This window comes from Ascaphus truei, unplaced genomic scaffold (genome assembly GCF_040206685.1).
Source record: "Ascaphus truei isolate aAscTru1 unplaced genomic scaffold, aAscTru1.hap1 HAP1_SCAFFOLD_2823, whole genome shotgun sequence".
In the NCBI taxonomy this organism is placed as follows: Eukaryota; Metazoa; Chordata; class Amphibia; order Anura; family Ascaphidae; genus Ascaphus; species Ascaphus truei.
Genome location: NW_027455776.1, coordinates 5,867 through 31,070, shown reverse-complemented (window position 1 = coordinate 31,070; position 25,204 = coordinate 5,867). Strand labels below are relative to the sequence as shown.

Below are 25,204 nucleotides of genomic sequence, written 5' to 3'. Positions count from 1 at the left end.
ACCGCACACGGTAGGGGGGGGGGGGTACATCGCTTCACAGGGAACGATCTACTAAACAAGGCTCAGCAGAACGGGAGACCTTGCTGTTTATCTGTTAACCCTTCCCCTGCAATGCACTAGCGCAGGTTACAATTCCCCGCCCCCCTCCATTATACACCTTTCTCAAACCCGAAATGAATATGGTCGCTAATCGCGTCCCACAGAAATCCCTTCGCGTCAAAGAGCCTGACGCGCTCAGAGTCAGCGCAAGGCAGCGTCTCGGATAAGTCTCTTTGAAGTCTACATGTACGACAGCTCGGTGCTGCCTGCTGGGGCGGTGAGAATTAAGAGCATTATTGAACAGATATTGGGTATCTAAGAGTTGCCATGTGGACACTACACTGCAGGCTTTTGGCCTAGTTCTATAGGAATTCAAATCCCAACGAAATAGGGGGAGGGAGGAATACAAACAGGCCGGTTATTCTCTAGGACAGGGGTCTCAAACTCAGTCCTCAAGGACCACCAACAGGCAAGGTTTTATGGATATCCCTGCTTCAGGACAGGTGGCTCAATCAGTCCCTGCTTCAGCACAGATGGCTCAATCAGTGGCTCAGTCTAAGACTGAACCACTGATTGAGTCACCTGTGCTGAAGCTGGGATATCCTGAAAACCTGACCTGTTGGTGGCCCTTGAGGACTGAGTTTGAGACCCCTGACCTAAGGGATCAGATGGAGGTCACTTCCAGGTTTGGGGGAATTAATGGGGGGAGGTGAATGTGACATTGAAGCCCCCCTGCTCACAATAGGGTGTTATGTATCCCACAATGCACTGCAGCTTACCAGTGCCTGATGTACAGTTAGGGAGACCTGGTAAGTATCCAGAAGAAACTGCGGCGGGCGATTGCTGGGTGACGGAGACGGGGAAACGGATGCTGTCTGCGGACAAGTGGCAGAGAAACACTGAGAGGGAGGAGAAGGAGGGGAGGGGGAAGAGAGATGGGGGGGGAGGAGGAGGACGGGAGATGGGGGGGGAGGAGGAGGACGGGAGATGGGGGGGGAGGAGGAGGACGGAGATGGGGGGGAGGAGGAGGACGGGAGATGGGGGGGAGGAGGAGGACGGGAGATGGGGGGGAGGAGGAGGACGGGAGATGGGGGGGAGGAGGAGGACGGGAGATGGGGGGGGCAGGAGGAGGACGGGAGATGGGGGGGGAGGAGGAAGACGGGAGATGGGGGGGGGAGGAAGACGGGAGATGGGGGGGAGGAAGACGGGAGATGGGGGGGGAGGAGGACGGGAGATGGGGGGGGAGGAAGACGGGAGATGGGGGGGGGAGGAGGACGGGAGATGGGGGGGAGAAGGACGGGAGATGGGGGGGAGGAGGACGGGAGATGGGGGGAGGAGGACGGGAGGGGGGGGAGGAGGACGGGAGGGGGGGGAGGAGGAGGACGGGAGATGGGGGGGAGGAGGAGGACGGGAGATGGGGGGGAGGAGGAGGACGGGAGATGGGGGGGGAGGAGGAGGACGGGAGATGGGGGGGGAGGAGGAGGACGGGAGATGGGGGGGGGCAGGAGGAGGAGGGAGATGGGGGGGAGGAGGAAGACGGGAGATGGGGGGGGAGAGGAAGACGGGAGATGGGGGGGAGGAAGACGGGAGATGGGGGGGGGAGAGGACGGAGATGGGGGGGAGGAGGACGGGAGATGGGGGGGGAGGAAGACGGGAGATGGGGGGGGCAGGAGGAGGACGGGAGATGGGGGGGGAGGAGGAAGACGGGAGATGGGGGGGGGCAGGAAGACGGGAGATGGGGGGGGAGGAAGACGGGAGATGGGGGGGGAGGAAGACGGGAGATGGGGGGGGAGGAAGACGGGAGATGGGGGGGGGAGGAAGACGGGAGATGGGGGGGGAGGAGGACGGGAGATGGGGGGGGAGGAGGACGGGAGATGGGGGGGGAGGAAGACGGGAGATGGGGGGGGGAGGAGGACGGGAGATGGGGGGGAGGAAGACGGGAGATGGGGGGGGAGGAGGACGGAGATGGGGGGGAGGAAGGACGGGAGATGGGGGGGAGGGAGGACGGGAGATGGGGGGGAGGAGGACGGAGTGGGGGGGAGGAGGACGGGAGGAGGGGGGAGGAGGACGGGGGGGGGGAGGGGGGAGGGGAGGAGGGGGTGGGGGGGAAGGGGGAGGAGGAGGGGGGAGGGGGGGGGAGGAGGGGGGAGAGGGGGAAGGGAGGAAGAGGAGGGGGGGGAGGAGGAGGGGGGCGAGTAGGATTAACTTCTTACTGTTACATGTGAAACTGAACAATAACCCCCCCACCCACCAAGTCACTGGCACCTCCACCCTGCTCTGCTATTCCTGTACTGACCCAACAAACACACACACCATATTGTTGTCCGACTGGTCAGCGCAGGTCACATGACTGACGTGTACCACAGGCCGGAGGGGAGCGCTTTCCTCAAACAGCATCTGCACCGAACTCTGGGGAACGCGGGGTTAAAGCACAAATATATTATTGTCATAGCCGCCCCATCCTCCGCCCAACACCCCCCCCCCCCCGACAGTGCTTCACTGCCGCCCCATCCCCCCTCCCCCGCCGCCACCTCCCCCTCCGCAGTGCTTCACTGCCGCCCCATCCCCCCTCCCCCGCCGCCCCCCCCCCCCCTCCGCTGTGCTTCACTGCCGCCCCATCCCCCCTCCCCCGCCCTCCACGCTCCCCACCCTCCTCCGCCGTGCTTCACTGTCGCCCCATGCCCCCCTTCCCTGCCGCCCCATCCCCCATCTCCCGCGCTTCATTGCCGCCCCATCCCCCCTCCCCCACGCTTCACTGTCGCCCCATCCCCCCTCCCCACGCTTCACTGTCGCCCCATGCCCCCCTTCCCTGCCGCCCCATCCCCCATCTCCCATATCCCGCGCTTCATTGCCGCCCCATCCCCCCTCCCCCACGCTGCACTGCCGCCCCACCCCCCCCCCCTCCGCTGTGCTTCACTGCCGCCCCATCCCCCCTCTCCCGCCCCATCCCCCCTCTCCCGCCCCACCCTCCCCCGCCGTGCTTCACTGCCGCCCCCATCCCCCTCCCCCACGCTTCACTGCCGCCCCATCCCCCCTCCCCCGCCCCCCCCCCCTCCGCTGTGCTTCACTGCCGCCCCATCCCCTCTCCCCACGCTTCACTGCCGCCCCATCCCCCCCTACGCCGCACTTCACTGCCGCCCCATCCCCCCTCCGCCGTGCTTCATTGCCGCCCCATCCCCCCCTCCGCCGTGCTTCATTGCTGCCCCATCCCCCCCTCCGCCGTGCTTCATTGCCGCCCCCTCCCGAACCACTTCTCTGCCGCCCCATCCCCTCCCCGCGCTTCACTGCCGCCCCATCCTCCCCCTCCCCCACGCTTCACTGTCGCCCCATGCCCCCCTTCCCTGCCGCCCCATCTCCCGCGCTTCATTGCCGCCCCATCCCCCCTCCCCGCGCTTCACTGTCGCCCCATCCTCCTCCCCCATGCTTCACTGCCGCCCGATCCCCCCTCCCACCCCGCGCTTCCCTGTCGCCCCATCCCCCCTCCCCCATGCTTCACTGCCGCCCCCCCCCTCCGCTGTGCTTCACTGCCGCCCCCATCCCCCATCCCCCGCCCCCCCCGCCTTGCTTCACTGCCCCCCATCCCCCCTCCCCCACGCTTCACTGCCGCCCCATCCCCCCACTTCATTGCCGCCCCATCCCCCCCTCCGCCGTGCTTCATTGCCGCCCCATCCCCCCTCCGCCGTGCTTCATTGCCGCCCCCTCCCGAACACTTCTCTGCCGCCCCATCCCCCCTCCCCACGGCTTCACTGCCGCCCCATCCCCCCTCCCCAGCCCCACCCCCCCCTCAGCCCACCCCCCCCCATCCGCTGTGCTTCACTGGGGTCACGTTGCAGTGTATGGGGTGTGTAACACGGGGTCACGTTGCAGTGTATGGGGTGTGTAACACGGGGTCACGTTGCAGTGTATGGGGGGTGTAACACGGGGTCACGTTGCAGTGTATGTGGTGTGTAACGGGGGGTCACGTTGCAGTGTGTGGGGTTGTGTAACACGGGGTCACGTTGCAGTGTATGGGGTGTGTAACGGAGGGGTCACGTTGCAGCGTATGGGGTGTGTAACACGGGGTCACGTTGCAGGTATGGGGTGTGTAACGGGGGGTCATGTTGCAGCGTATGGGTGTGTAACGGCGGGGTCACGTTGCCAGCGTATGGTGTGTGTAACACGGGGTCACGTTGCAGCGTATGGGGTGTGTAACGGGGGGGTCACGTTGCAGCGTATGGGGTTGTGTAACGGGGGGGTCACGTTGCAGTGTATGGGGTGTGTAACACGGGGTCACGTTGCAGTGTATGGGGTGTGTAACGGGGGGTCACGTTGCAGTGTATGGGGTGTGTAACGGGGGGTCACGTTGCAGTGTATGGGGTGTGTAACGGGGGGTCACGATGCAGTGTATGGGGTGTGTAACGGGGGGTCACGTTGCAGTGTATGGGGTGTGTAACGGGGGGTCACGTTGCAGTGTATGGGGTGTGTAACGGGGGGTCACGTTGCAGTGTATGGGGTGTGTAACACGTTGTCACGTTGCAGTGTATGGGGTGTGTAACGGGGGGTCACGTTGCAGTGTATGGGGTGTGTAACACGTGGTCACGTTGCAGTGTGTGGGGTGTGTAACACGTGGTCACGTTGCAGTGTATGGGGTGTGTAACGGGGGTCACGTTGCAGTGTATGGGGTGTGTAACGGGGGGTCACGTTGCAGTGTATGGGTGTGTAACGGGGGGTCACGTTGCAGTGTATGGGGTGTGTAACGGGGGGTCACGTTGCAGTGTATGGGGTGTGTAACGGGGGGTCACGTTGCAGTGTATGGGGTGTGTAACGGGGGGTCACGTTGCAGTGTATGGGGTGTGTAACGGGGGGTCACGTTGCAGTGTATGGGGTGTGTAACGGGGGGTCACGTTGCAGTGTATGGGGCGTGTAACGGGGGGTCACGTTGCAGTGTATGGGGCGTGTAACGGGGGGGTCACGTTGCAGTGTATGGGGTGTGTAACGGGGGTCACGTTGCAGTGTATGGGGTGTGTAACGGGGGGTCACGTTGCAGTGTATGGGGTGGTGTAACGGGGGGGTCACGTTGCAGTGTATGGGGTGTGTAACGGGGGGGTCACGTTGCAGTGTATGGGGTGTGTAACGGGGGGTCACGTTGCAGTGTATGGGGTGTGTAACGGGGGTCACGTTGCAGTGTATGGGGTGTGTAACAGGTACATACATGGAACTGCCTGCCAGTTGGAGAGGTGGGAGGCAGATCTTGTGCAATGCGGGTTACTGGAACCTTACAGTGTTAATAGAAAGAGAACAAACCGCAGGAAGAGATTACACACGCAGCAGGGAGCGTCAGCTCATTTGCTAAACAAATCCATCCAGACAGGTGCACAGAGCCCCCGCTCCAAGAGCGAGCGAGCGCGCGCGCGCGCACACACACACACAGCGGGTATTATGGGGTATACTGGCAGGACAGGGGATATATAGGGGTACGCGAGGGTCTCACCGGCTCCGTGCCGCCTCCCGGTTCAGGGCCCGTGCCCAGCTCTCCCCCAGCTCTCCTGGACAGAGGGAAAGCCACAAAGCGCAGTGAGGAGACCGCGGGCGGCGGGGGGAAGGAGGCCGCTCCCGGGTCACCTGCAGCAGCCAGACCACAACCGTCAGCAGCGAGGCGGCGAAGAGCAGCAGCAGGGCGATGAAGCCCAGCTCCACCCCCGCCCCGGGGTCATCTCCATCCCGCCCGGGGTCATCTCCATCCCGCCCGGGGTCAGCTCCGTCCCGCCCGGGGTCAGCTCCATGCCTCCATCCCGCCCGGGGGCCTCCGTCCTGGGGTCAGGGGGTCTCCGGCCCGGCCATGGCGGGACCTCGGATATTTCCTCCTCCCTCTCTGTCTCTGCTCCCAGTGTGAGCCACCTCCTTCCCTTTAATACCTCTCTCTTCTCCTGGGTATATCTGTCTCTATCCCCTTTGTGTATGCCTCTCTCTCTCTGTCTGTCTCCCCCCGAGCGGATATCTCTCTCCCTGAGATGTGTGTGTCTCTGTCCCTGGCCTGTGTGTGTCCCTCTGTGTCTGTCCCCCTGTGTTTCTGTCCCTGGGCTGTGTGTCCCCCTGTGTCTCTGTTCCTGGGCTGTGTGTGTCCCCCTGTGTCTCTGTCCCTGGGCTGTGTGTGTCCCCCTGTGTCTCTGTCCCTGGGCTGTGTGTGCCCCCCTGTGTCTCTCTCCCTGGGCTGTGTGTCCCCCCCTGTGTCTCTGTCCCTGGGCTGTGTGTCCCCCCTGTGTCTCTGTCCCTGGGCTGTGTGTGTCCCCCTGTGTCTCTGTCCCTGGGCTGTGTGTGTCCCCCTGTGTCTCTGTCCCTGGGCTGTGTGCCCCCCTGTGTCTCTGTCCCTTGGCTGTGTGTCCCTCTGTGTCTCTGTCCCTGGGCTGTGTGTCCCCCCGTGTCTCTGTCCCTAGGCTGTGTGTGTCCCTCTGTGTCTCTGTCCCTGGGCTGTGTGTGTCCCCCTGTGTCTCTGTTCCTGGGCTGTGTGTGTACCCCTGTGTCTGTGTCCCCCTGTGTCTGTGTCCCTGGGCTGTGTATATGCCCCTCTGTGTCTCTGTCCCTGGGCTGTGTGTTCCCCCGTTGTCTATCCCTAGGCTGTGTGTGTCCCTCTGTGTCTCTGTCCCTGGGCTGTGTATATCCCCCTGTGTCTCTGTCCCTGGGCTGTGTATGTCCCCCCCTGTGTCCCTGTCCCTTTAAATCTGCTGCTATTTTTCGCTTTTGCTCTTACCCGGAATTGCTCTGCACGCCCTGGCGTATAGGGCACGCCCCTTTTGTGACCACGCCTATCTGTCACTTGAGACCCCGCCCCCGGCTGTCAGCTGGACGCTAACCTGGGAAAGAATGTATCACCGTCTTTCACACGCTGCTCTATACACTGTACTGAGTATCTCTATACACTGTACTGAGTATCTCTATACACTGTACTGAGTATCTCTATACACTGATACTGAGTATCTCTATACACTGTACTGAGTATCTCTATACACTGATACTGAGTATCTCTATACACTGTACTGAGTATCTCTATACACTGATACTGAGTATCTCTATACACTGTACTGAGTATCTCTATACACTGATACTGAGTATCTCTATACACTGTACTGAGTATCTCTATACACTGTACTGAGTATCTCTATACACTGTACTGAGTATCTCTATACACTGTACTGAGTATCTCTATACACTGTACTGAGTATCTCTATACACTGATACTGAACATGTCTCGCTGTATAATGATATTGAGTATCTCTATAACCTGATAATTAACACGCTGCGCTGTATAATGGTGCTGAGTATCTATACACTGATTATACTATACAATTAGATTGTAAACTCTTCGGAGTAGGAACTCCTTTTCCTAAATGTTACTTTTAAGTCTGAAGCACTTCTCCCCTTTGTGTTATTTATATCTTATTATGTGTTATTTATATCTTATTATTTATATGATTGTAAGTTTAACTATTACTGCTGTGAAGCACTATGTACATTAATGGCGCTATACAAATAAAGCCATACATACATACATACACTGGAACTGAGTATCTCTATACACTGATACTGAACACGCCGCGCTGTATAATGATGCACAGTATCTCTATAACCTGATAATTAACACGCTGCGCTCTATAATGATGCGAGTATCTCTATACACTGAAAATGAGCACGACTGTATAATGATCCTGAGTATCTCTACACAGATAAAGAACATGATATAGTACTGTTGAGTATCTCTATATAAGTGCATAGGAATGTATACGTGTTATGAACAAAGCTATATATCTGTAACATGCAAAGCATTGCGATGCTGACGGCTTCTCCAGCACTACAGGGGTTAAGCTGTGTGCAAGAAAACAATTTGCCCACCCGGCCCTTTCCGGGGGAAGCTGTGTCGGCAAAGGGGTTCCCTGGGACCTGCACAGGAAGCTGTGCCAGGCACTGTACCCGCTGTGTGTGTGTGTGTGTGTGTGTGTGTGTACACCTCTCACATTGCTCCATGTGTGTATGTGTTTGAAAACCTGTGCCAGGTGGATACTCCCCTCCCCCTGTATACACATAGAAACTGTGTCACTTTATCGCCTAGTGTCTCAGGCACGAACAAATAGATTGTGAGCTGTACGGGGCAGGGACTCGTGTCTGCAACATTCTATGTACAGCCCTGTGTACATGGGCAGTGCTGTACAGCCCTGTGTACATGGGCAGTGCTATACAGCCCTGTGTACATGGGCAGTGCTGTACAGCTCTGTGTACATGGGCAGTGCTGTACAGCCCTGTGTACATGGGCAGTGCTATACAAGAAAAAAAGAACCATTATTATATCACAGGGATGAGCAACTCCAATCCTCAGTGTCCCCCAACAGGCCAGGTATTATGGATATCCCTGCTTCAGCACAGGTGATGCAGTTTAAGACTGAGCCACTGATTGAGCCACCTGTGCTGAAGTAGGCATATCCTGAATACCTGACCTTTTGGTGGCTCTTGAGGACTGGAGTTGGCTGCCCGTTATGTTACTATGTGAGATATACATGTGTATGCAGATTCAGGGAGACGTACGGAAAGAGCGTGCAATCTATATGCTTGATGATATTGGGAATAGATGTGTGTATGTGTGTATATTATATATATATATATATATATATATATATATATATATATATATATATATATATATATATATATACATACAATCTGTAAGGATCCCAGAGATGCAATATACAGGCACAAGAGATAATAAAAAAAAGTGGTCTATTGGGTCCAAAATGCACACATATGCCCAACATTTATATATATATATATATATATATATATATGTATACATTACCGCATAGCAGCAAAAAGGGAGACAGCACTCAGGTGAATGAAAATAAATTTATTAAATACAGCACATAACTCCAACGTTTCGATCCCACAGGGGGATCTTCCTTTTTGCTGCTATGCGGTAATGTATACTTTTATTATTTATATGGGACATGCACCTATTCATTATTGAATTTCTATTGGAGTGCCAGTGATTTTTTATCACATATATATATATATAGTGCCATATTCTGTGTGTAACGGGATATGTTATTATCGCTTCTGAATGGGACGAATTCAAATATTCAGTATAATATCGGGGAGGGGGGGGGGGCAACTGTGACCGCTGTGAAATCTGGGTGATCCGGTGCAATGTCACTTCTTATAACTGCTAATATCTGTTCCTATTGCCCCAGGGGGGCAGGTGATAGAATCAGTTCTTATTCACCAGGGAGTATTTGATGGTGGTCTCTGTTCTTATTGCCCGCCCGGGGGTATCTGATTGTAGTCTGTTCTTATTGCCCCCACCCTGGGGCATCTGACGATGGTCTGTTCTTATTGCCCCCACCCCGTGGCATCTCATGGTGATCTGTTCTTATTGCCCCCAACCTGGGGGTATCTGATGGTGGCCTCTGTTCTTTTTGCCCCCTGGGAGGTATCTGAGTCTTTGCTCACTGTGGGGGTATATGATGGGTTAATATGGTGACTGGCCACATGGGGGCAGCAGTTACTGTTATTTTTGCCTCTATACACATACATTGTCCCTTTAAACCAGGCCCCGCCCCGTTCTGGGGCTCTTCCAATCAGCGCTCAGAAACGTGGATGTTGCGCGCGCGGGTCGCGGTGTTCCAGGATTAGCGCCCGGGCGGAAACAGGAAGTGAGTGCAGACCGTGCTGTCAGTCACCCGCCAGGTGACATGGGGGCGCTGCCGGTCTTCCCGCTGCTCATTAACCTGGCCGGCTCCGTGCTGGGCGGCCTGGCCACACTCACCCTCATCCCGGCCTTCAAGGAGCGCTTCATAGCGGCACGGTTGTATGGGACCGACCTGAACAAGATTAACCGGAAGATCGTGTGAGCGGGGGGCGGAGGGGTGTATGTTCCCACTCTGCTTGCTCTGTGTCACCCCCTCTGTGCCGCTCTGCTCGCCCTGTGCCACAACACAACTACACGCTGCCTGTTGCCGCACTACAACATATTCTACTACACACACATCTTATCCCACTCTTACTACGCCGCACATCACACGCTTACGACGCCACACATTACACTCTTACTACATCACACTCTTACTACATCACACTGCCCATGTCGGCTGTAGTTACACTTCAGCATATTGAAGTCCGGTGTATTGTTAACCTCTTGTCTGCCAGTAGATGTTGGGCGGGGGTTATCAGAGTGACAGGTCTTAGTGTGACTGTCCCCGCAGGCCGGAGTCTCAGGGGGTGATCAGTGGGGCCGTCTTCCTCCTCATCCTTTTCTGCTTCATCCCCGTTCCCTTCCTCTGCTGCTTCGTGGAGGAGCAGTGCAAAGAGTTTCCGCATCATGAGGTGAGTGACGTGTCCGCCTCTGTCCGTGGCTCTCATGTCCCCCCTCTCAGTATGTGCCCCCCTTTCCCTCTTCAAGTTGTGACTCGCCCATATCCAGATATTCACCCTTCTCAGTCTGTGGCCCTCTCTAATGCACGACCCTCACTCATGGCCCTCTTTCGTGTCCACTCACTGGGGAGGGCACCTTCTTTCCTCTGTCACTCTGGGGGCCCCTGTCTCGCTCTCTGCTGTCTCCCCTTCCTCACCAATGTCTCTCTCCCCCTCGCCCACGTGTCTCTGCCCCCCCCCTCTGACAACAGGAGGCCCTGTGTACCTCTTCTTGTGTCCCCTGACCCCTGTATCGCTCTCCCGTGTCTCTGCCTGCCTCCAGGAGGGGGGCCTGTAGCACTCTCTTCCCCCCCCCCCCCCCCTGGTGTCTTTCTATCTCTCCCTGACTCCGAGGGGGGCCTGTCTCGCTCTCTCCTCAGTTCGTGGCGGTTATCGGCTCGCTCCTTGCGATCTGCTGTATGATTTTCCTGGGCTTTGCGGACGATGTCCTGAACCTTCGCTGGCGTCACAAGCTGCTGCTGCCGACCGCCGCCTCCCTCCCTCTCCTCATGGTGTACTTCACCACCTTCGGTAATACCACCATTGTGGTACCCAAACCTCTCCGGGCCCTGCTGGGGTTGCACGTGGACCTGGGTGAGTGTTTTCCCCACAATGTGCGGATCCCCTATAAAGCAGATTAACAGATACTGGTTCTTCTTTAACAAAGCCTGCAGTACAGTGTCCACACGCCAAATCCTGCTATGAATTCTGACTTTGCTCCACCCCCGCAGGCAGCACAGAGCTGATTTACATGCAGACTGCAAAGAGACTTATTCGAGGCATGGTCTTAACCTGAGCTCCTGTGAGGAGGTTTTTTGCCTACCGATGTCACTAAGTGGGAGGATCTTATCAGCCATATTAATTTCAGGTGTTGTCATAATCTCATGAGATTATGTAATTGAATCCATCTGGTGCTTCAGGGTTTAATGGTGCAACAATTTGGGTTCAGAAACACAATGTATCGGGTTTATGACAGGTCCAGACCACTAAAAATGACGTGGAGTTTAGAAGGTCATAAACGCTAACCAGATACTATTCTGTCAGCCTGAAAGAAGCCTCAACGTTCGTGAATAATTACTGGTACATTCCAGAGAGAGGTGACACACAGGTTATGCTTTTGTTGGAGAACTTTATTAAAAACGAAAATATCATGTGACGTCATCTACTGTACATACTAGGAATTGCATGTGTGTATCCGTAGCACAGAATAGCATATACTTATTACAGACACGTCAGGTCTAGCAGGTACTAAGGGACAGATATCCATTTGTCTCTCAAATTTAGGATTACGATGGTCATGATTAGTCTTGTGGCGTCCGCCATGAGGGCCGGAGTCCATGAATGTGACTCACGTGTGTAAGTATTGCAGAAAGGACGTTATGAGTGCGGTTATATACTGATGTTACAATTCAAACGTCGTTTGGAAGGAGATTTCCCCCCCCCCCCCCTCTGTCGTAAAACAGTCAATGTCACCGCTGATTTACAACAGGGGTGGTCTTTATTTTTTCAATGGGGAAAAGATAGTACTTAAGTCTGAGCAAGGTATTATAGAAATCAATGCGGGAAACACTGCGTGTGTGTGTCTAATTATTATATGCCATTCTTTACCACAGATATACACATGTAATGCACCAGTAATTATTCACGAACGTTGAGGCCGACAGACTAGAATCTGGTTAACGTTTACGACCCTCTAACCCAATATGTGTTTACTTTTAGTTGGCTATCCATGATAGACCTCCCTCCCCCTCTGCCCCCCCTCACCCCTGCAATCATGTCCCCCTCCCCTGGCAGGGTTTCTGTATTGTGTCTCTTCCTCTGGCAGGGGTCCTGTATTATGTATACATGGGCATGCTGGCCGTCTTCTGCACCAATGCCATCAACATCCTGGCAGGTATAAACGGGCTGGAGGCCGGGCAGTCTGTGGTTATCGCCGGCTCGATCATCGTGTTTAACATCGTCGAGCTATTATACGGTGAGGCGCGTGTGTGTCTTCTATGCTTCTATGTACCTCGTTCCTATACAGGCATACCCCTGTTTAAGGACACTCACTTTAAGTACACTCGCGAGTAAGTACATCTCGCTCAATAGGCAAACGGCAGCTCACGCATGCGCCTGTCAGCACGTCCTGAACAGCAATACCAGCTCCCTACCTGTACCGAAGCTGTGCGCAAGCGGGGAGACTATAGAGCCTGTTACACATGCGTTATTTACATCAGTTCTGCACGTATATGACGATTGCAGTACAGAACATGCATCGATAAGTGAGGAAAAGGTAGTGCTTCACTTTAAGTACATTTTCACTTTACATACATGCTCCGGTCCCATTGCGTACGTTAATGCGGGGTATGCCTGTATACTGTTATATAGTGTCCTATATTCTGTCCCTGTACTTTCCATTCTATATACTGTATGATTGTATGGAGCACGTTCCTATATACTGTACCTGTGTTATATACAGTGCAGTATTCCGTCCATACACTACACATTGTATATAATATACTGCTCTCTTTTCACTGTCCTGTGATCCCCCTAAATAATGTACCCCCTATATACCTTCCACTATACCCTATTACACTGGTACTGGTCTCACAGCATTTCATAATCTGTGGCCATTCATTGCCCTCTAAAATTCTGAGCTTCCTTCCATATACTGTGCCGCCCCATATATACAGTGCACACAGCCTTCCCTATACTGTGCCACCCCATATATACAGTGCACACAGCCTTCCTGTATACAAGACACAGGACCTTCCCTATATGAGCTGCCCCCATATATACCATGCACATCCTTCCCTATACTGTGCCGCCCCGTATATACAATGCCGCCCTGTATATTAGATAGGTCTGACACCTCTCTTCCCTGGCAGGAGATTGCCGCGACGACCACCTCTTCTCTCTCTACTTCCTGGTGCCGTTCTTCTTCACAACGTGTGGGCTACTGTACCACAACTGGTAGGGGCTGCGAGGGTGGCGGGCGGGCGCGGGACACTTACCAAAGGGGTCACAAGGATTTCACAGCTATGGGGGGTTGACACGCCAACAGACCTGCGCGCACATGTTGGCACGCCAGCGGACCTGTGCACACACACGTTGGCACGCCAGTTTGCACACACACGGACTTGCACACACGCGGAGGTGTAATTTTCGTACGTTACGGGCAGAGCAGACGTGGTGCCAGTGTGTGACCCGCACACTTTTTTTTTTTTTCCTTTGACAGGTACCCATCCGACGTCTTTGTTGGCGACACGTTCTGTTACTTCGCTGGCATGACGTTTGCCGTGGTTGGCATCGTGGGACACTTCAGCAAAACCATGCTCCTGTTCTTCATCCCGCAGGTTCTGAACTTCCTGTACTCTCTGCCACAGCTGCTGCATATCATCCCATGCCCGCGGCATCGGATGCCCAGGTAACCATCCTGTCCGCGCCCACCATGATGGGTGTGACGGTAAGGGTAAATGTGACTCCTTTTTAATAAAAGGTCACGCCCGCCATTCCCCCTTCCTGTGTATTATGTAACCTGGTCCCAGCACTTCAGGGACATGGGGTTAATTTTGTGTTCAGCTAGAATGTGGCCAAATGGTCTGATCTTTCCAAGTAACTTTTTGCGTGTAAATGGGTTTGTTGTTGCATTATCCCCCCCCCTCCCCCCACCACCAATCCAGGAATTGGTCATATTACATACACTTGGGGGAAGGGAGACCACTGGCCAGATGAGAAGCTTATCTCTGTTTTAGTTATGGAAGGGAATTCTTAGGTTGCGTTTATAGTGCCGACGTCGCGGCAAAACAAATGCATTGCCGCTGCCGCGTGCGCTTATAGTAAGCGCGACGGATTGGTCGCGATCCCTGGAAGTAATCTCTCTTTGATTTTCCAGCGACTGTCGGCGGCACTATAAGCGTAGCCTTAAGAAGATGCAGCTTGGGAGACCCTGCAGTAGACATTGGCAGGGAAGAAAGAAACAGGAGATGAATGAAGTGTATTCAGAGGACTCAAATGGTAAACGGACAATCCTAAGCCAAAAATGGTAAATAAAAAATGAGGTTCCCATGTATGGGGAAAAAAATACAAAAAGGCGTTATTGGGGCAGATATGAATGAAAAAAAATAGACAAAAAAAATTCCCTTTTTTGTATTTTTCCATACATGAGTACCTCCATTTTTTTTTATTTACCATTTTTGGCTTAGGATTGTCCGTTTTTAACATTTGAGTGCTCTGAATACACCATTAATCTGCTGTTACTTCCTTCACTGGGGAGGCTCTGTGCACTCGGTAAACCGCAGACGTGCGGTCTGCAGATCATTGAAACCAGCGGGACCAGGAGGATTCATATGGAGGTAAGAAGGATGTTCCTTATCTCTACGACCCTTTACCTAGCCGCTTGAGGGTATCCCTGTTTGTCTGGCGAATTGATCCCTGGTGTGTTCACCCCATCGGGCACCAGGTAACCAGTCCGTCACAGCTGACCTGGGCACTAGCTTAGGTGGCGTCCCAGAGAACGTGGCACTCCTGGTCCTCTCGGCGTCTTGCACTCTGACCAGGTCTGTCTTTGCCTCACAGGTTCGATGACAGCACAGGAAAGCTGGGCATGAGTTATTCCAAGTTCAAAGCAAAGGATCTTTCTCCGTTGGGAGCTCTCATAATAAAGGTATTCAGGTGACCCTCAAACCTCCGGGACTTTATATTTCATTAACAAAGCTGTAACCATTATTGACACACAGACACCTCGTTGTAGCACTGTGGTACCCTCCCCAGGTAACAGAAGCTCTGCGGATCGTGGATGTGAGACGGGCACTGGGTGAGGACGGAGAATTCATTGAAATAAACAACATGACTCTTATAAACTTCGTGCTGAGGGTGGTGGGGCCTACGCACGAGGAGAGCCTGACTAAGTTACTGCTTCTCATCCAGGTGAGACGCTCGGTGCCGTGGAAAGAGGCGTTCCACGTATCCCAACAGGCAACGCTATTACTGCTGCGCAGGACCAACCGCAGTGGTCATTATTCCCCCAATCATTGTATGAGGAATCACCTAACTGAATAGTGACTGTACCACCGATGTATACTATACAGTGACTCGCCTAACTATAGTGACTGTACCCCCACCCCATGTATACTATACACAGTGACTTGCCTAACTGTATAGTGACTGTACCCCCTTCTCCCACAGGCTTTGGGGAGCTGTTCCGCGTTCCTTATTCGCTACCTGCTTGTGCGTCTCTTCTACGATGTCTGACGCCCGCCGCGGAGCAGAGAGAGACGTGTCCCAATACAGAAGGAGCAGTGCGGGACCTGGCTAATGTCCGCCTCTGTTCCCGGGCCAATCACCTCGCTGCTGCTAAGGACGTTACTACGATGAGGGCGTTTAACAAGCGCTCGCCGAGATGCAGTGGGAGAACCCCTTCAGTGCTGAAGGGGTTAAATTGGTGTCTTTTTTTACGGAAATTTTGTAGAACAATGGACACCCAAAAAGTGCATTCTCCCTTTCCTGAAGTTTTATTTTTTATTTTATTTTTTTGGTGGGGGAAAAACGTGAAATCATTGAGTTCTTAAAATGTTTTTTTTTTTTTTTTTTAATTCTAATTCTCAGGGTTTTCTTTTTCTCTCTCTACCCCCCTGTATCTTAGTGCTGTATAATCCTGTGACTTCCAGGGCAAAGAGAAGAATCACTCTAGCAAGTACAACAATAAGACTGGTTTCAAGTCCCCATAAAAAGGTCGCGTCCCAGAGTGCGGCATGAATTCCAGGTTCTAGCACAGAATAACACGCAGGGGAAGGACCTGGTCTACTGGGACGCGCCTCTTACAATTTAAAAAAAAAAGCCTAAAATGGTTATTTGTATTTCTACTCCTTTCGTAGGGTTTAAAAACAACAACCCTTTTTCCATTGGAAGAGGAAAGGCCCCACGCTGGCGGAAAGCCTGAGAACAGTGTGCGCTGCGCGATGTAGAACGCCGTGTTCTGCGGGGATAGGACAGTCTGTCCCAATCACGTTCAGTGAGAATCATTGTTCGATCTCTCTGCACATACATGTTGTGCTCACAATCACGTCTTAGGCTGCGGCCCCAGTCACTGCTACTGCGCACGGCTCGGCCTGCGCTGTGCTATCAAGCCCCGCCCCCCCAGTCCGGCCGGTCCCAGTCCCTACCTTGTCGCGCACCTTTCCCCAGCGGTGCGCGACAGGTTTTCGGGGAGGCAGGGGAATTTGAAATTAGCATCCGTGACGGAGGTGTGGCCACGCCCCTGCCAGCGGTTCAGCCAATATGGGCGAATCAGCCGCAGGATGTCATGGCCACGCCCCCTCATACCTACAGGCACGCCCCCTCCCGTCGCAAACCCTCCCTCAGACCGCCTATCGCGGTGCAGCGCTGTGTACAGGCCGCCCCCCCCGCCTGGCGCGCGTGCCACAGTGAAGACTGGGGACTCAGCCTTACAGAGCACGCTGTGTCAGTGTTTATTTACATACATCTGTATTCTGTGGTCAGTGGCTGAATAAACGTGGCATTGTCCCTGATTTAGGAAAGAACTAATGTTTTTGGCCAGAAGGGTAGAAGCTCGCCACTGCGATCTAGAAAAGAGTAAGTGCTATTTCTGCTGTTTTCATCAGAAACAGGATTTCTAACATTCCTTTCCAAAAAGAAAGTGGTGATTGCACCTTTTGGAAATTTTAAAAACTGGTTCTGGGAAAAAAAGCAGGTTTGTGTGTACAAGTATATATATATGTATATGTATATATATATATATATACACACCCCCCCCCCCCCGTGTGGAATATTGCGGGGGTGTCCTTTTAATATCTGTGTCTGCCGCAAACCTCTTGCTATAAACCTGATTTATGGACGTTGGATCATGCAGAAGCCGTGTGCAGTAGAATGTGCTGTTAAATAAACTAATGCACGTGTGGTTTTCCCGGTTGCCTGAAAGGGGGTGAACGCTGCTCCCCTCTAACTACACAACACACTGGGTGACAGGGCGCGTTGCCACGGCCTACTACAGGTGTCTCGATGGTCGCTGCTAAAGTGGGATGCTGCGGTGATCCTATAACTGGCTGCAGGGACCGGAGGTGTGTGTAAAGGGGTGATCCTATAACCGGCTGTAGGGACAGGTGGTGTGTGTAATGGGGCGATCCTATAACCGGTTGCAGGGACAGGACGGGTGTGTGTAATGGGGCGATCCTATAACCGGCTGTAGGGACCGGAGGTGTGTAATGGGGCGATCCTATAACCGGCTGTAGGGACAGGACGGGTGTGTGTAATGGGGTGATCCTATAACCGGCTGCAGGGACCGGAGGTGTGTAATGGGGTGATCCTATAACCGGTTGCAGGGACAGGAGGTGTGTGTAATGGGGCGATCCTATAATCGGCTGTAGGGACAGGAGGTGTGTAATGGGGCGATCCTATAACCGGCTGTAGGGACAGGAGGTGTGTGTAATGGGGCGATCCTATAATCGGCTGTAGGGACAGGAGGTGTGTGTGTAATGGGGCGATCCTATAACCGGCTGTAGGGACAGGTGGTGTGTAATGGGGCGATCCTATAACCGGCTGTAGGGACAGGAGGTGTGTGTAATGGGGCAATCCTATAACCGGCTGCAGGGACCGGAGGTGTGTGTAATGGGGCGATCCTATAACCGGTTGCAGGGACAGGAGGTGTGTGTAATGGGGCGATCCTATAACCGGCTGTAGGGACAGGAGGTGTGTGTAATGGGGCAATCCTATAACCGGCTGCAGGGACCGGAGGTGTGTGTAATGGGGCGATCCTATAACCGGTTGCAGGGACAGGAGGTGTGTGTAATGGGGTGATCCTATAACCGGTTGCAGGGACAGGAGGTGTGTGTAATGAGGCGATCCTATAACCGGTTGCAGGGACAGGAGGTGTGTGTAATGAGGCGATCCTATAACCGGCTGCAGGGACAGGAGGTGTGTGTAATGGGGCGATCCTATAACCGGCTGCAGGGACAGGAGGTGTGTGTAATGGGGCGATCCTATAACCGGTTGCAGGGACAGGAGGTGTGTGTAATGAGGCGATCCTATAACCGGCTGTAGGGACAGGAGGTGTGTGTAATGGGGCGATCCTATAACCGGCTGCAGGGACAGGAGGTGTGTGTAATGGGGTGATCCTATAATCGGTTGCAGGGACAGGAGGTGTGTGTAATGGGGCGATCCTATAATCGGTTGCAGGGACAGGAGGTGTGTGTAATGGGGCGATCCTATAACCGGTTGTAGGGACAGGAGGTGTGTGTAATGGGGCGATCCTATAACCGGTTGCAGGGACAGGAGGTGTGTGTAATGTGGCAATCCTATAATCGGTTGCAGGGACCGGAGGTATGTGTAATGGGACCCTTCCCCCCATCCCTGCCTCACATGTCTGGGCTTGTTGCGCGTGTGAGTGTGTCACACAGAGATAGGTATATATTCCCATTGTAGCTTAATGTTTCCTCCTTTTATATGTGACTATATATATATATATATATATATATATACATATATATATATATATACATACCTATAATGTGTGACGGATAACATGCATTAAATACATTACTTCCTGACTTGGATTTTCTCCAATCAGAATAACGTACTTTTTAAATACACAATTTTTCCTGTCAAAAAGAAAATGTAATCGCTTTTTCCTCAGTACTTGAAGAATGGCGTGGGTGGTGTGTGCATGCGTGCCTGTAGGCATTTGTGCGCATGTGTAGGTATTTGTGCGCGTGTGTGCAGGCATTTGTGCGTGGGTGGTGTGTGTGCATGCGTGCCTGTAGGCATTTGTGCGCATGTGTAGGTATTTGTGCGCATGGGTGCTTGCAGGCATTTGTGCATGTAGGCATTTGTGCGCATGTGTAGGTATTTGTGCGCATGGGTGCTTGCAGGCATTTGTGCATGTAGGCATTTGTGCGCTTGCAGGCATTTGTGTATGTGTGCGTATGCATTTGTGCGTACGTGTGTGTGCAGACATTTGTGCGTGTGTGTGCAGGCATTTGTGCATGTAGGCCTTTGTGCGCCTGCAGGCATTTGTGTATGTGTGTGTGCAGGCATTTGTGCGTGCGTGCAGGCATTTGTGCGTGGGTGCGTGCATGTGTGTGCAGACATTTGTGCGTGTGTGCAGGCATTTGTGCGTGCGTGTGTGTGCAGGCATTTGTGCGTGGGTGCGTGCATGTGTGTGCAGGCATTTGTGCATGTAGGCATTTGTGCGCCTGCAGGCATTTGTGTATGTGTGCGTACGTGTGTGTGCAGGCATTTGTGCGTGGGTGCGTGCATGTGTGCAGACATTTGTGCGTGTGTGTGCAGGCATTTGTGCGTGGGTGCGTGCATGTGTGTGCAGACATTTGTGCGTGTGTGTGCAGGCATTTGTGCATGTAGGCATTTGTGCGCGTGCAGGCACTTGTGTATGTGTGCGTGTATGTGTGCGTAGGCATTTGTGTATGTGTGTGTGCGCGCAGGCATTTGTGTATGTGTGTGTGTGCGCAGGCGTGTGTGTGTGTGTGTGTTTCCCGCACTGTTTATTCAGCCAAACCAATTCAGGGCCAGAGAGGCGCAGGGCAGAGCACTGCTGGGGCCGCGGTGCAGAGCAGAGCAATTTTGGAGCCTGGCTGCAGAGCAGTTTGCAAAGCATTACTGGGGCCCGGCCGCGGTGCAGAGCAGCTTGCAGAACAATGCTGGGGCCCGGCCGCGGTGCATCGCAATTTGCAGAGCAATGCTGTGGCCTGGCTGCGGTGCAGAGCATTTTGCAGAGCAATGCTGTGGCCTGGCTGCGGTGCAGAGCAGTTGCTGGGGACCGGATAGAAAGCAGTTTGAAGAGTACTGCTCTCTTCCCGCCCTTTGTGTGACCGTTATTTTTTTGGCGCTCACTCGCTGCCGGACAAAGTTTGAAATGATCCCGCGCTGGCTGCCGATTGGATAACCCCGTTTCCATCCAGTGAGCACGCGAGGCTCGCGGGCCAACCAATCAGCGGCGCGTAACCTCATGGCGCGCGGCATAAAGCGCCGGCCAATAGCATTGCGGTCCTGGCTGAGTATAAATACAGCTGCAGCGGCCCAGCTCCACACATCGCGCTGCGGCGTCTCCTGGTAACTTCCTGTCGTGCAATTCGCAGTGTCTGCACCTGTCACCCGCCATGTCCGGGCGAGGAAAGACCGGCGGCAAGGCCCGTGCCAAGGCCAAGACCCGCTCCTCCCGCGCCGGCCTGCAGTTCCCCGTCGGCCGCGTCCACCGCCTGCTCCGGAAAGGTAACTACGCGGAGAGGGTGGGCGCCGGGGCCCCCGTTTACCTGGCCGCCGTGCTGGAGTACCTGACGGCGGAGATCCTGGAGCTGGCCGGCAATGCGGCCCGCGACAACAAGAAGTCCCGCATCATCCCCCGCCACCTGCAGCTGGCCGTGCGCAACGACGAGGAGCTGAACAAACTGCTAGGCGGGGTGACCATCGCGCAGGGCGGTGTGCTGCCCAACATCCAGGCCGTGCTGCTGCCCAAGAAGAGCTCCGGGGCCGCCCCGGCCCCCACCAAGGCCGGCAAGAAAGGCTCGCAGCAGTCCCAGGAGTACTGAGACCTTCCCCCGGCAAGACACGGACACCCGACACAAAGGCCCTTTTAAGGGCCGCCCAACCCCTCCGCAGAAGAGCCCGGGTCACAGGCCGAGGGGGATCGGGGGTCTCCCGGGGTCGGGGAGGCGGCTCCCCCCCCCCATATATCCACGTGTTCTGCGCCTCCCCGCGCGAGGAGTGACATGGTCGCTTAGTGTAAGGGGGCTGTATAGGGTTAGGGGGTTCCTGGATACCCCTGCCCCCCCCCCCCTGTGTGCCCAGCGTCTCTGCTCCCCCCATCTCTGTACCGGAGATCTCCCCCCCCCCCTCGTGGTCTGCCCACTCCCGGTTCCCTGCCCCCACACTCCTCTGCACCTGGGGTCTAGTTCACAGGTTCCCCCTCCCCGGTAGGAGATGGCGGGGTTGTACCCTGGTTACTTTTGGACACGGAGCCGCTGTTTGTTACTTAGGATTTCTGTACCATACTGTTTATTAAAATCTTATTTTCTGAAGTGGTGTATTGGGTCTTCCTGGGAGGGTGGTCGGGTATAGGGTATTCTGTTAGAGGGGGGGGGGTATGGGGTCTTCCAGGGAGGGAGCACCTACCGGCATTAGGCTGGGGGCATAGAGGGGTGAGGCTCGCCTGCTGAAATCTGCGTGATTTTATGCCCATGCAGGCGAGCCAGCGGACGTGATTGGGAGGTGGGGCAGTGACGTTGACGCTGCTCCGCGCTGATTGGATGTTTTCAGCCGACAGCGCTCTGAAAAACAGTTTGGCTGTTGGCTGAAAAATCCAGCGCCTCAGCACGCCTGCGGACGCTCGCGTGAGCCCCCTCAAGGCATCCTCATGGAGGATACAGGGGTGCAGAGCGTCCGCACAGCTCAGTGCTGCTTGTCCTTCTATGGACTTAGGCCCGGGCCATAGAGGGGGGGAGCTGTGCGATTCCATGCACATACAGGCGAGCCAGCGTCCGCGATCGGAGGTGGGGCAGTGACGTCGCTGGGCCAATCGCCCGCGTTGACGCAGCCCCGCTCTCATTGGAGGTTTTCAGCCGACAGCGCGCTGAAAAACAGCTTGGCGCTTGGCTGAAAACTCCAAAGCCTGAGCACGCCTGCGGACGCTCGCACGAGCCCCCTCTCAAGGCATCCTCATTGAGGATACAGGGGCTCAGCGCTGAGCGTCCGCACGGCCTGTCCTTCTATGGACTCGGCCTTAGGTGTCTATAGGTAAAAGCAACAAGTAGAGTTTGGAGATTATATGCAAACCACTCTAGAGTCAAAGATTATCAGATCCCTAGGCTGTGTAACGTCAAAAGCGTCTACAAGCGTTCATTTTGGAGGAAGATCTGGACTCTGCAGTACAACTTTGCCACTGTGAGACATTAACTTTTATCTGTGATTTATTTGTTCACTTTTATCCCCCAGTACCTGGGAAGTCTCTCCTCCTGCATCTCACTCTGCCCTCCCTACTGCTTTTTCTGTTACTGTTTCCTCACTCACGCCTCCCTGCCATCTCTTCCCCTGTAAATGGTGTTAACCTTTTCGTTTAACACTGACCTTCCTTAAATTTTACCCCACAAATCAAGCATCCCAATAGCCTGCCCTCATGGCTACTGTCCCACACTCAGTCACTCCTACCACCCATTGTGGCCAAGCACTGCCATCTACAGCACTTACTCCCTCACCTGTTGTCTCTGTCCTGGCGGTGCGTGCACGACATTTCACTGCGGTCTGAGGGAGCTGTTTTTAGGTGTGGGGGGCGGGGCATGATGTACATTTTCTGATGTGTGTGTCCAGCATTGAGGAAGGTTCCACCCCCCTGCCGGCGATCTCCCCTCATTGGCTTCCTGCCACACCACTTGACGCGTCGCCGCTCAGGATCACAATCCTAATGTAGCTGCTGCTGGCTGACGCGTCACAGTACGAAGCGAGGAGGGACGGGGGCCGACTAGGGAAGAGGTATGGGGCTGGTGAATGGCGCGGTCGCACCGCCAGATGCAGCGGGACCCAGTGCGTTCTACAGTGCAGACCCCCCAGTCTATCCGGGCCCAGTACATGCGTTGGCGCGCATTTAGCAGCCACGCTGTACTTCAAGTTTTCACACAAAAAATATTGTATGTGGAACTTGTGACCGAGGCGTGGTCACGCCCCTGCCGGCGGTTCAGCCAATGAGGGCGAACCAGCCGCGTGAGGTCATGGCCACACCCATGCAAAACCCCCACCACGCCCCCTCCAGTGGCAAACTCTCCCAGGACCGTGATCTGCGGTGAAGCACTGTGCACGCGTCGCCCCCCCCCCTGCCGGACGCGCGTGCTACAGAACGCACTAGGAACCGCAGCCTTAGAGGCCAGCATTGTGTATAGAGAACACAGAGACGATCTCTTTCTGTTACCATGAAGCTTTTATTAGTGCCTAATGCTTTGTGTTTGCAACAGGCTCAGACTGGCTGTTTTACACCTTTGCTAGTTCTGCCACGTTATTGATTAAAGTGTAGAGTATAGGAATGTATCATCATTCTAAAGGATTATCCCGGCAACTATTGTCTGCTATATTTGAAGAGACATACAGGTGTGTTTATTCAGGAGAGCTGTGTGATATACTCTCTGTATTACCAAGCCGCAGATACTGTAGGTGCTGAGAATTGATGAGCCTATCAGCATTAGGCATCTATAGGTAAAAGTAATAAGTATATCAAGGTCTCTTTGGTTTACCAGGGAGCGGAGTTTCAGATATTACCACGATTGGCAGTTAGCCAGTTATGGCTGCGCTTATAGTGCCAGCGACGCGATGTTGCGGCAAAAGAAACGCATTGCTGCCGGTCGCGTGCGCTTATAGTAAGTGCGACGGATTGGTCGTGATCGCTGGAAGTCATCTCTATTTGATTTTTCAGCGACCGTCGCTTCGCCGACACTATAAGCGTAGCCTAAGGCCGCGTGTATAGTGAACGTGACGCGTGAAGTCACCGCTAGCAAAAGTTGTATTTCGCTTTGCGGCGGTCTCGCTGGCGACCAGGCCATTGATTGGTTCACATGAGGCGACAGCCCCCTGAAAAATCAAATATTCCCGGCTTCAAAAAATCGCATCACCCCGTCGCTTTGTCGCCGTCGCGCTTACTATAAGCGCACGCGGCGGCGACAATGCATTTGTTTTCGGGCGCCGCCACTATAAGCGCGGCCTTAGTTCGGATCAAGGATTTTCACGTACAGTCACTATTACTAGTGTTTGCTATTAGCTGTGTTACATCTTACCATCACCCTCGCATTGGATTAGTTTTTAAAGTTTGTGTGTAATAAGTATTTGATGTATTAAAATTGTTTTACTTTATTTGTATGTGATCTAGCCAACATCCTATACATCCAGATATTGGTGCCCTTCCGTTCTGTACCCGTTAACAACGAGTCTCATCCTTGTTAGTCCTAAGGCCTCGTTCAGGGTGCAGGCTTCGGAGGGAGGGCGTGCTGCTGCCGTGCGAGCTGCCGTGGGACACAAAGTATTCAAATTGAATACTGGTTGTCAGGGTAGCAGCTGCCCTGTCTCCGAAGCCCGGAGTTGACGCTGGCTACAGTTTCAATAAACGAAAAAATCGTTTTTTCAAGCTGCAGCAGCATCACTGGGACCTCGGCAGCCAATGAAATCATTCTTGAGAATGATTTCATGACTGCAACTTGGATCCCTAACCTCACGTCTGTAGCCCCGCCCCCTCCTCAACTCCTGAAAACGTCTGCTGGGGATGAACACACATCGCCCAGCAGACTGCCGCCCGCCCTCCCTCCAACTCCTGTCTCTGGCACCCTGAACGAGGCCTTAGGGATACTGGTTTACTGTACAGTGATACCTGAGCTGGGACGCATATTATTAGCAAACCAGTTGCAATTGGGGTATTTTAGGAGTGCTCCCATTCAAAGAATATCTCTTCCCCATCTCCCGTTTCCCATGAGTTGTGCCTAGTTACTAAGCTTATATATCCTGGGTGAACACCCGGCAGGTAGCGCAAGCTTTCTCTATTCATTTCTTCCACTCCTGTTATATATTACAGAGGGGCAAATACATGTATATCATTCTGCCCTGCATAGCCAGACATGCCACCTCTCCACCATTAAGCCCTCAGACCGCGAGGCGTCAGGCGGTTAGTCGCGCAGCCAACGCGTTTCACTGATTGCTCCGCTTCCAGAGTCACTGCCAAGTTTCAGGGAAAAAACTGCAATAAAAACATCTA

At 54.1% G+C, this 25,204-nt stretch overlaps 2 protein-coding genes and 1 pseudogene across 2 annotated transcripts; 2 read left to right on the top strand and 1 right to left on the bottom strand.

Moving 5' to 3' along the window:
• Positions 1 to 683: 683 nt before the first annotated feature.
• LOC142482952 (phospholipid transfer protein C2CD2L-like) lies at positions 684 to 9,418 on the bottom strand (annotated as a pseudogene).
• A 257-nt stretch (positions 9,419 to 9,675) lies between these two features.
• DPAGT1 (dolichyl-phosphate N-acetylglucosaminephosphotransferase 1) lies at positions 9,676 to 16,329 on the top strand. The gene is made up of 9 exons (XM_075583072.1): positions 9,676 to 9,907; positions 10,263 to 10,383; positions 10,851 to 11,064; positions 12,296 to 12,445; positions 13,341 to 13,425; positions 13,691 to 13,879; positions 15,031 to 15,118; positions 15,226 to 15,381; positions 15,640 to 16,329. Exons 1-9 carry the CDS (start codon positions 9,753 to 9,755, stop codon positions 15,703 to 15,705), a joined length of 1,224 nt encoding a protein of 407 aa, XP_075439187.1. The 5' UTR covers positions 9,676 to 9,752; the 3' UTR covers positions 15,706 to 16,329.
• A 4,070-nt stretch (positions 16,330 to 20,399) lies between these two features.
• Positions 20,400 to 21,500, top strand: LOC142482954 (histone H2A-like). Its single transcript, XM_075583073.1, has one exon. It carries the CDS (start codon positions 20,583 to 20,585, stop codon positions 21,009 to 21,011), a length of 429 nt encoding a protein of 142 aa, XP_075439188.1. The 5' UTR covers positions 20,400 to 20,582; the 3' UTR covers positions 21,012 to 21,500.
• Positions 21,501 to 25,204: the final 3,704 nt, after the last annotated feature.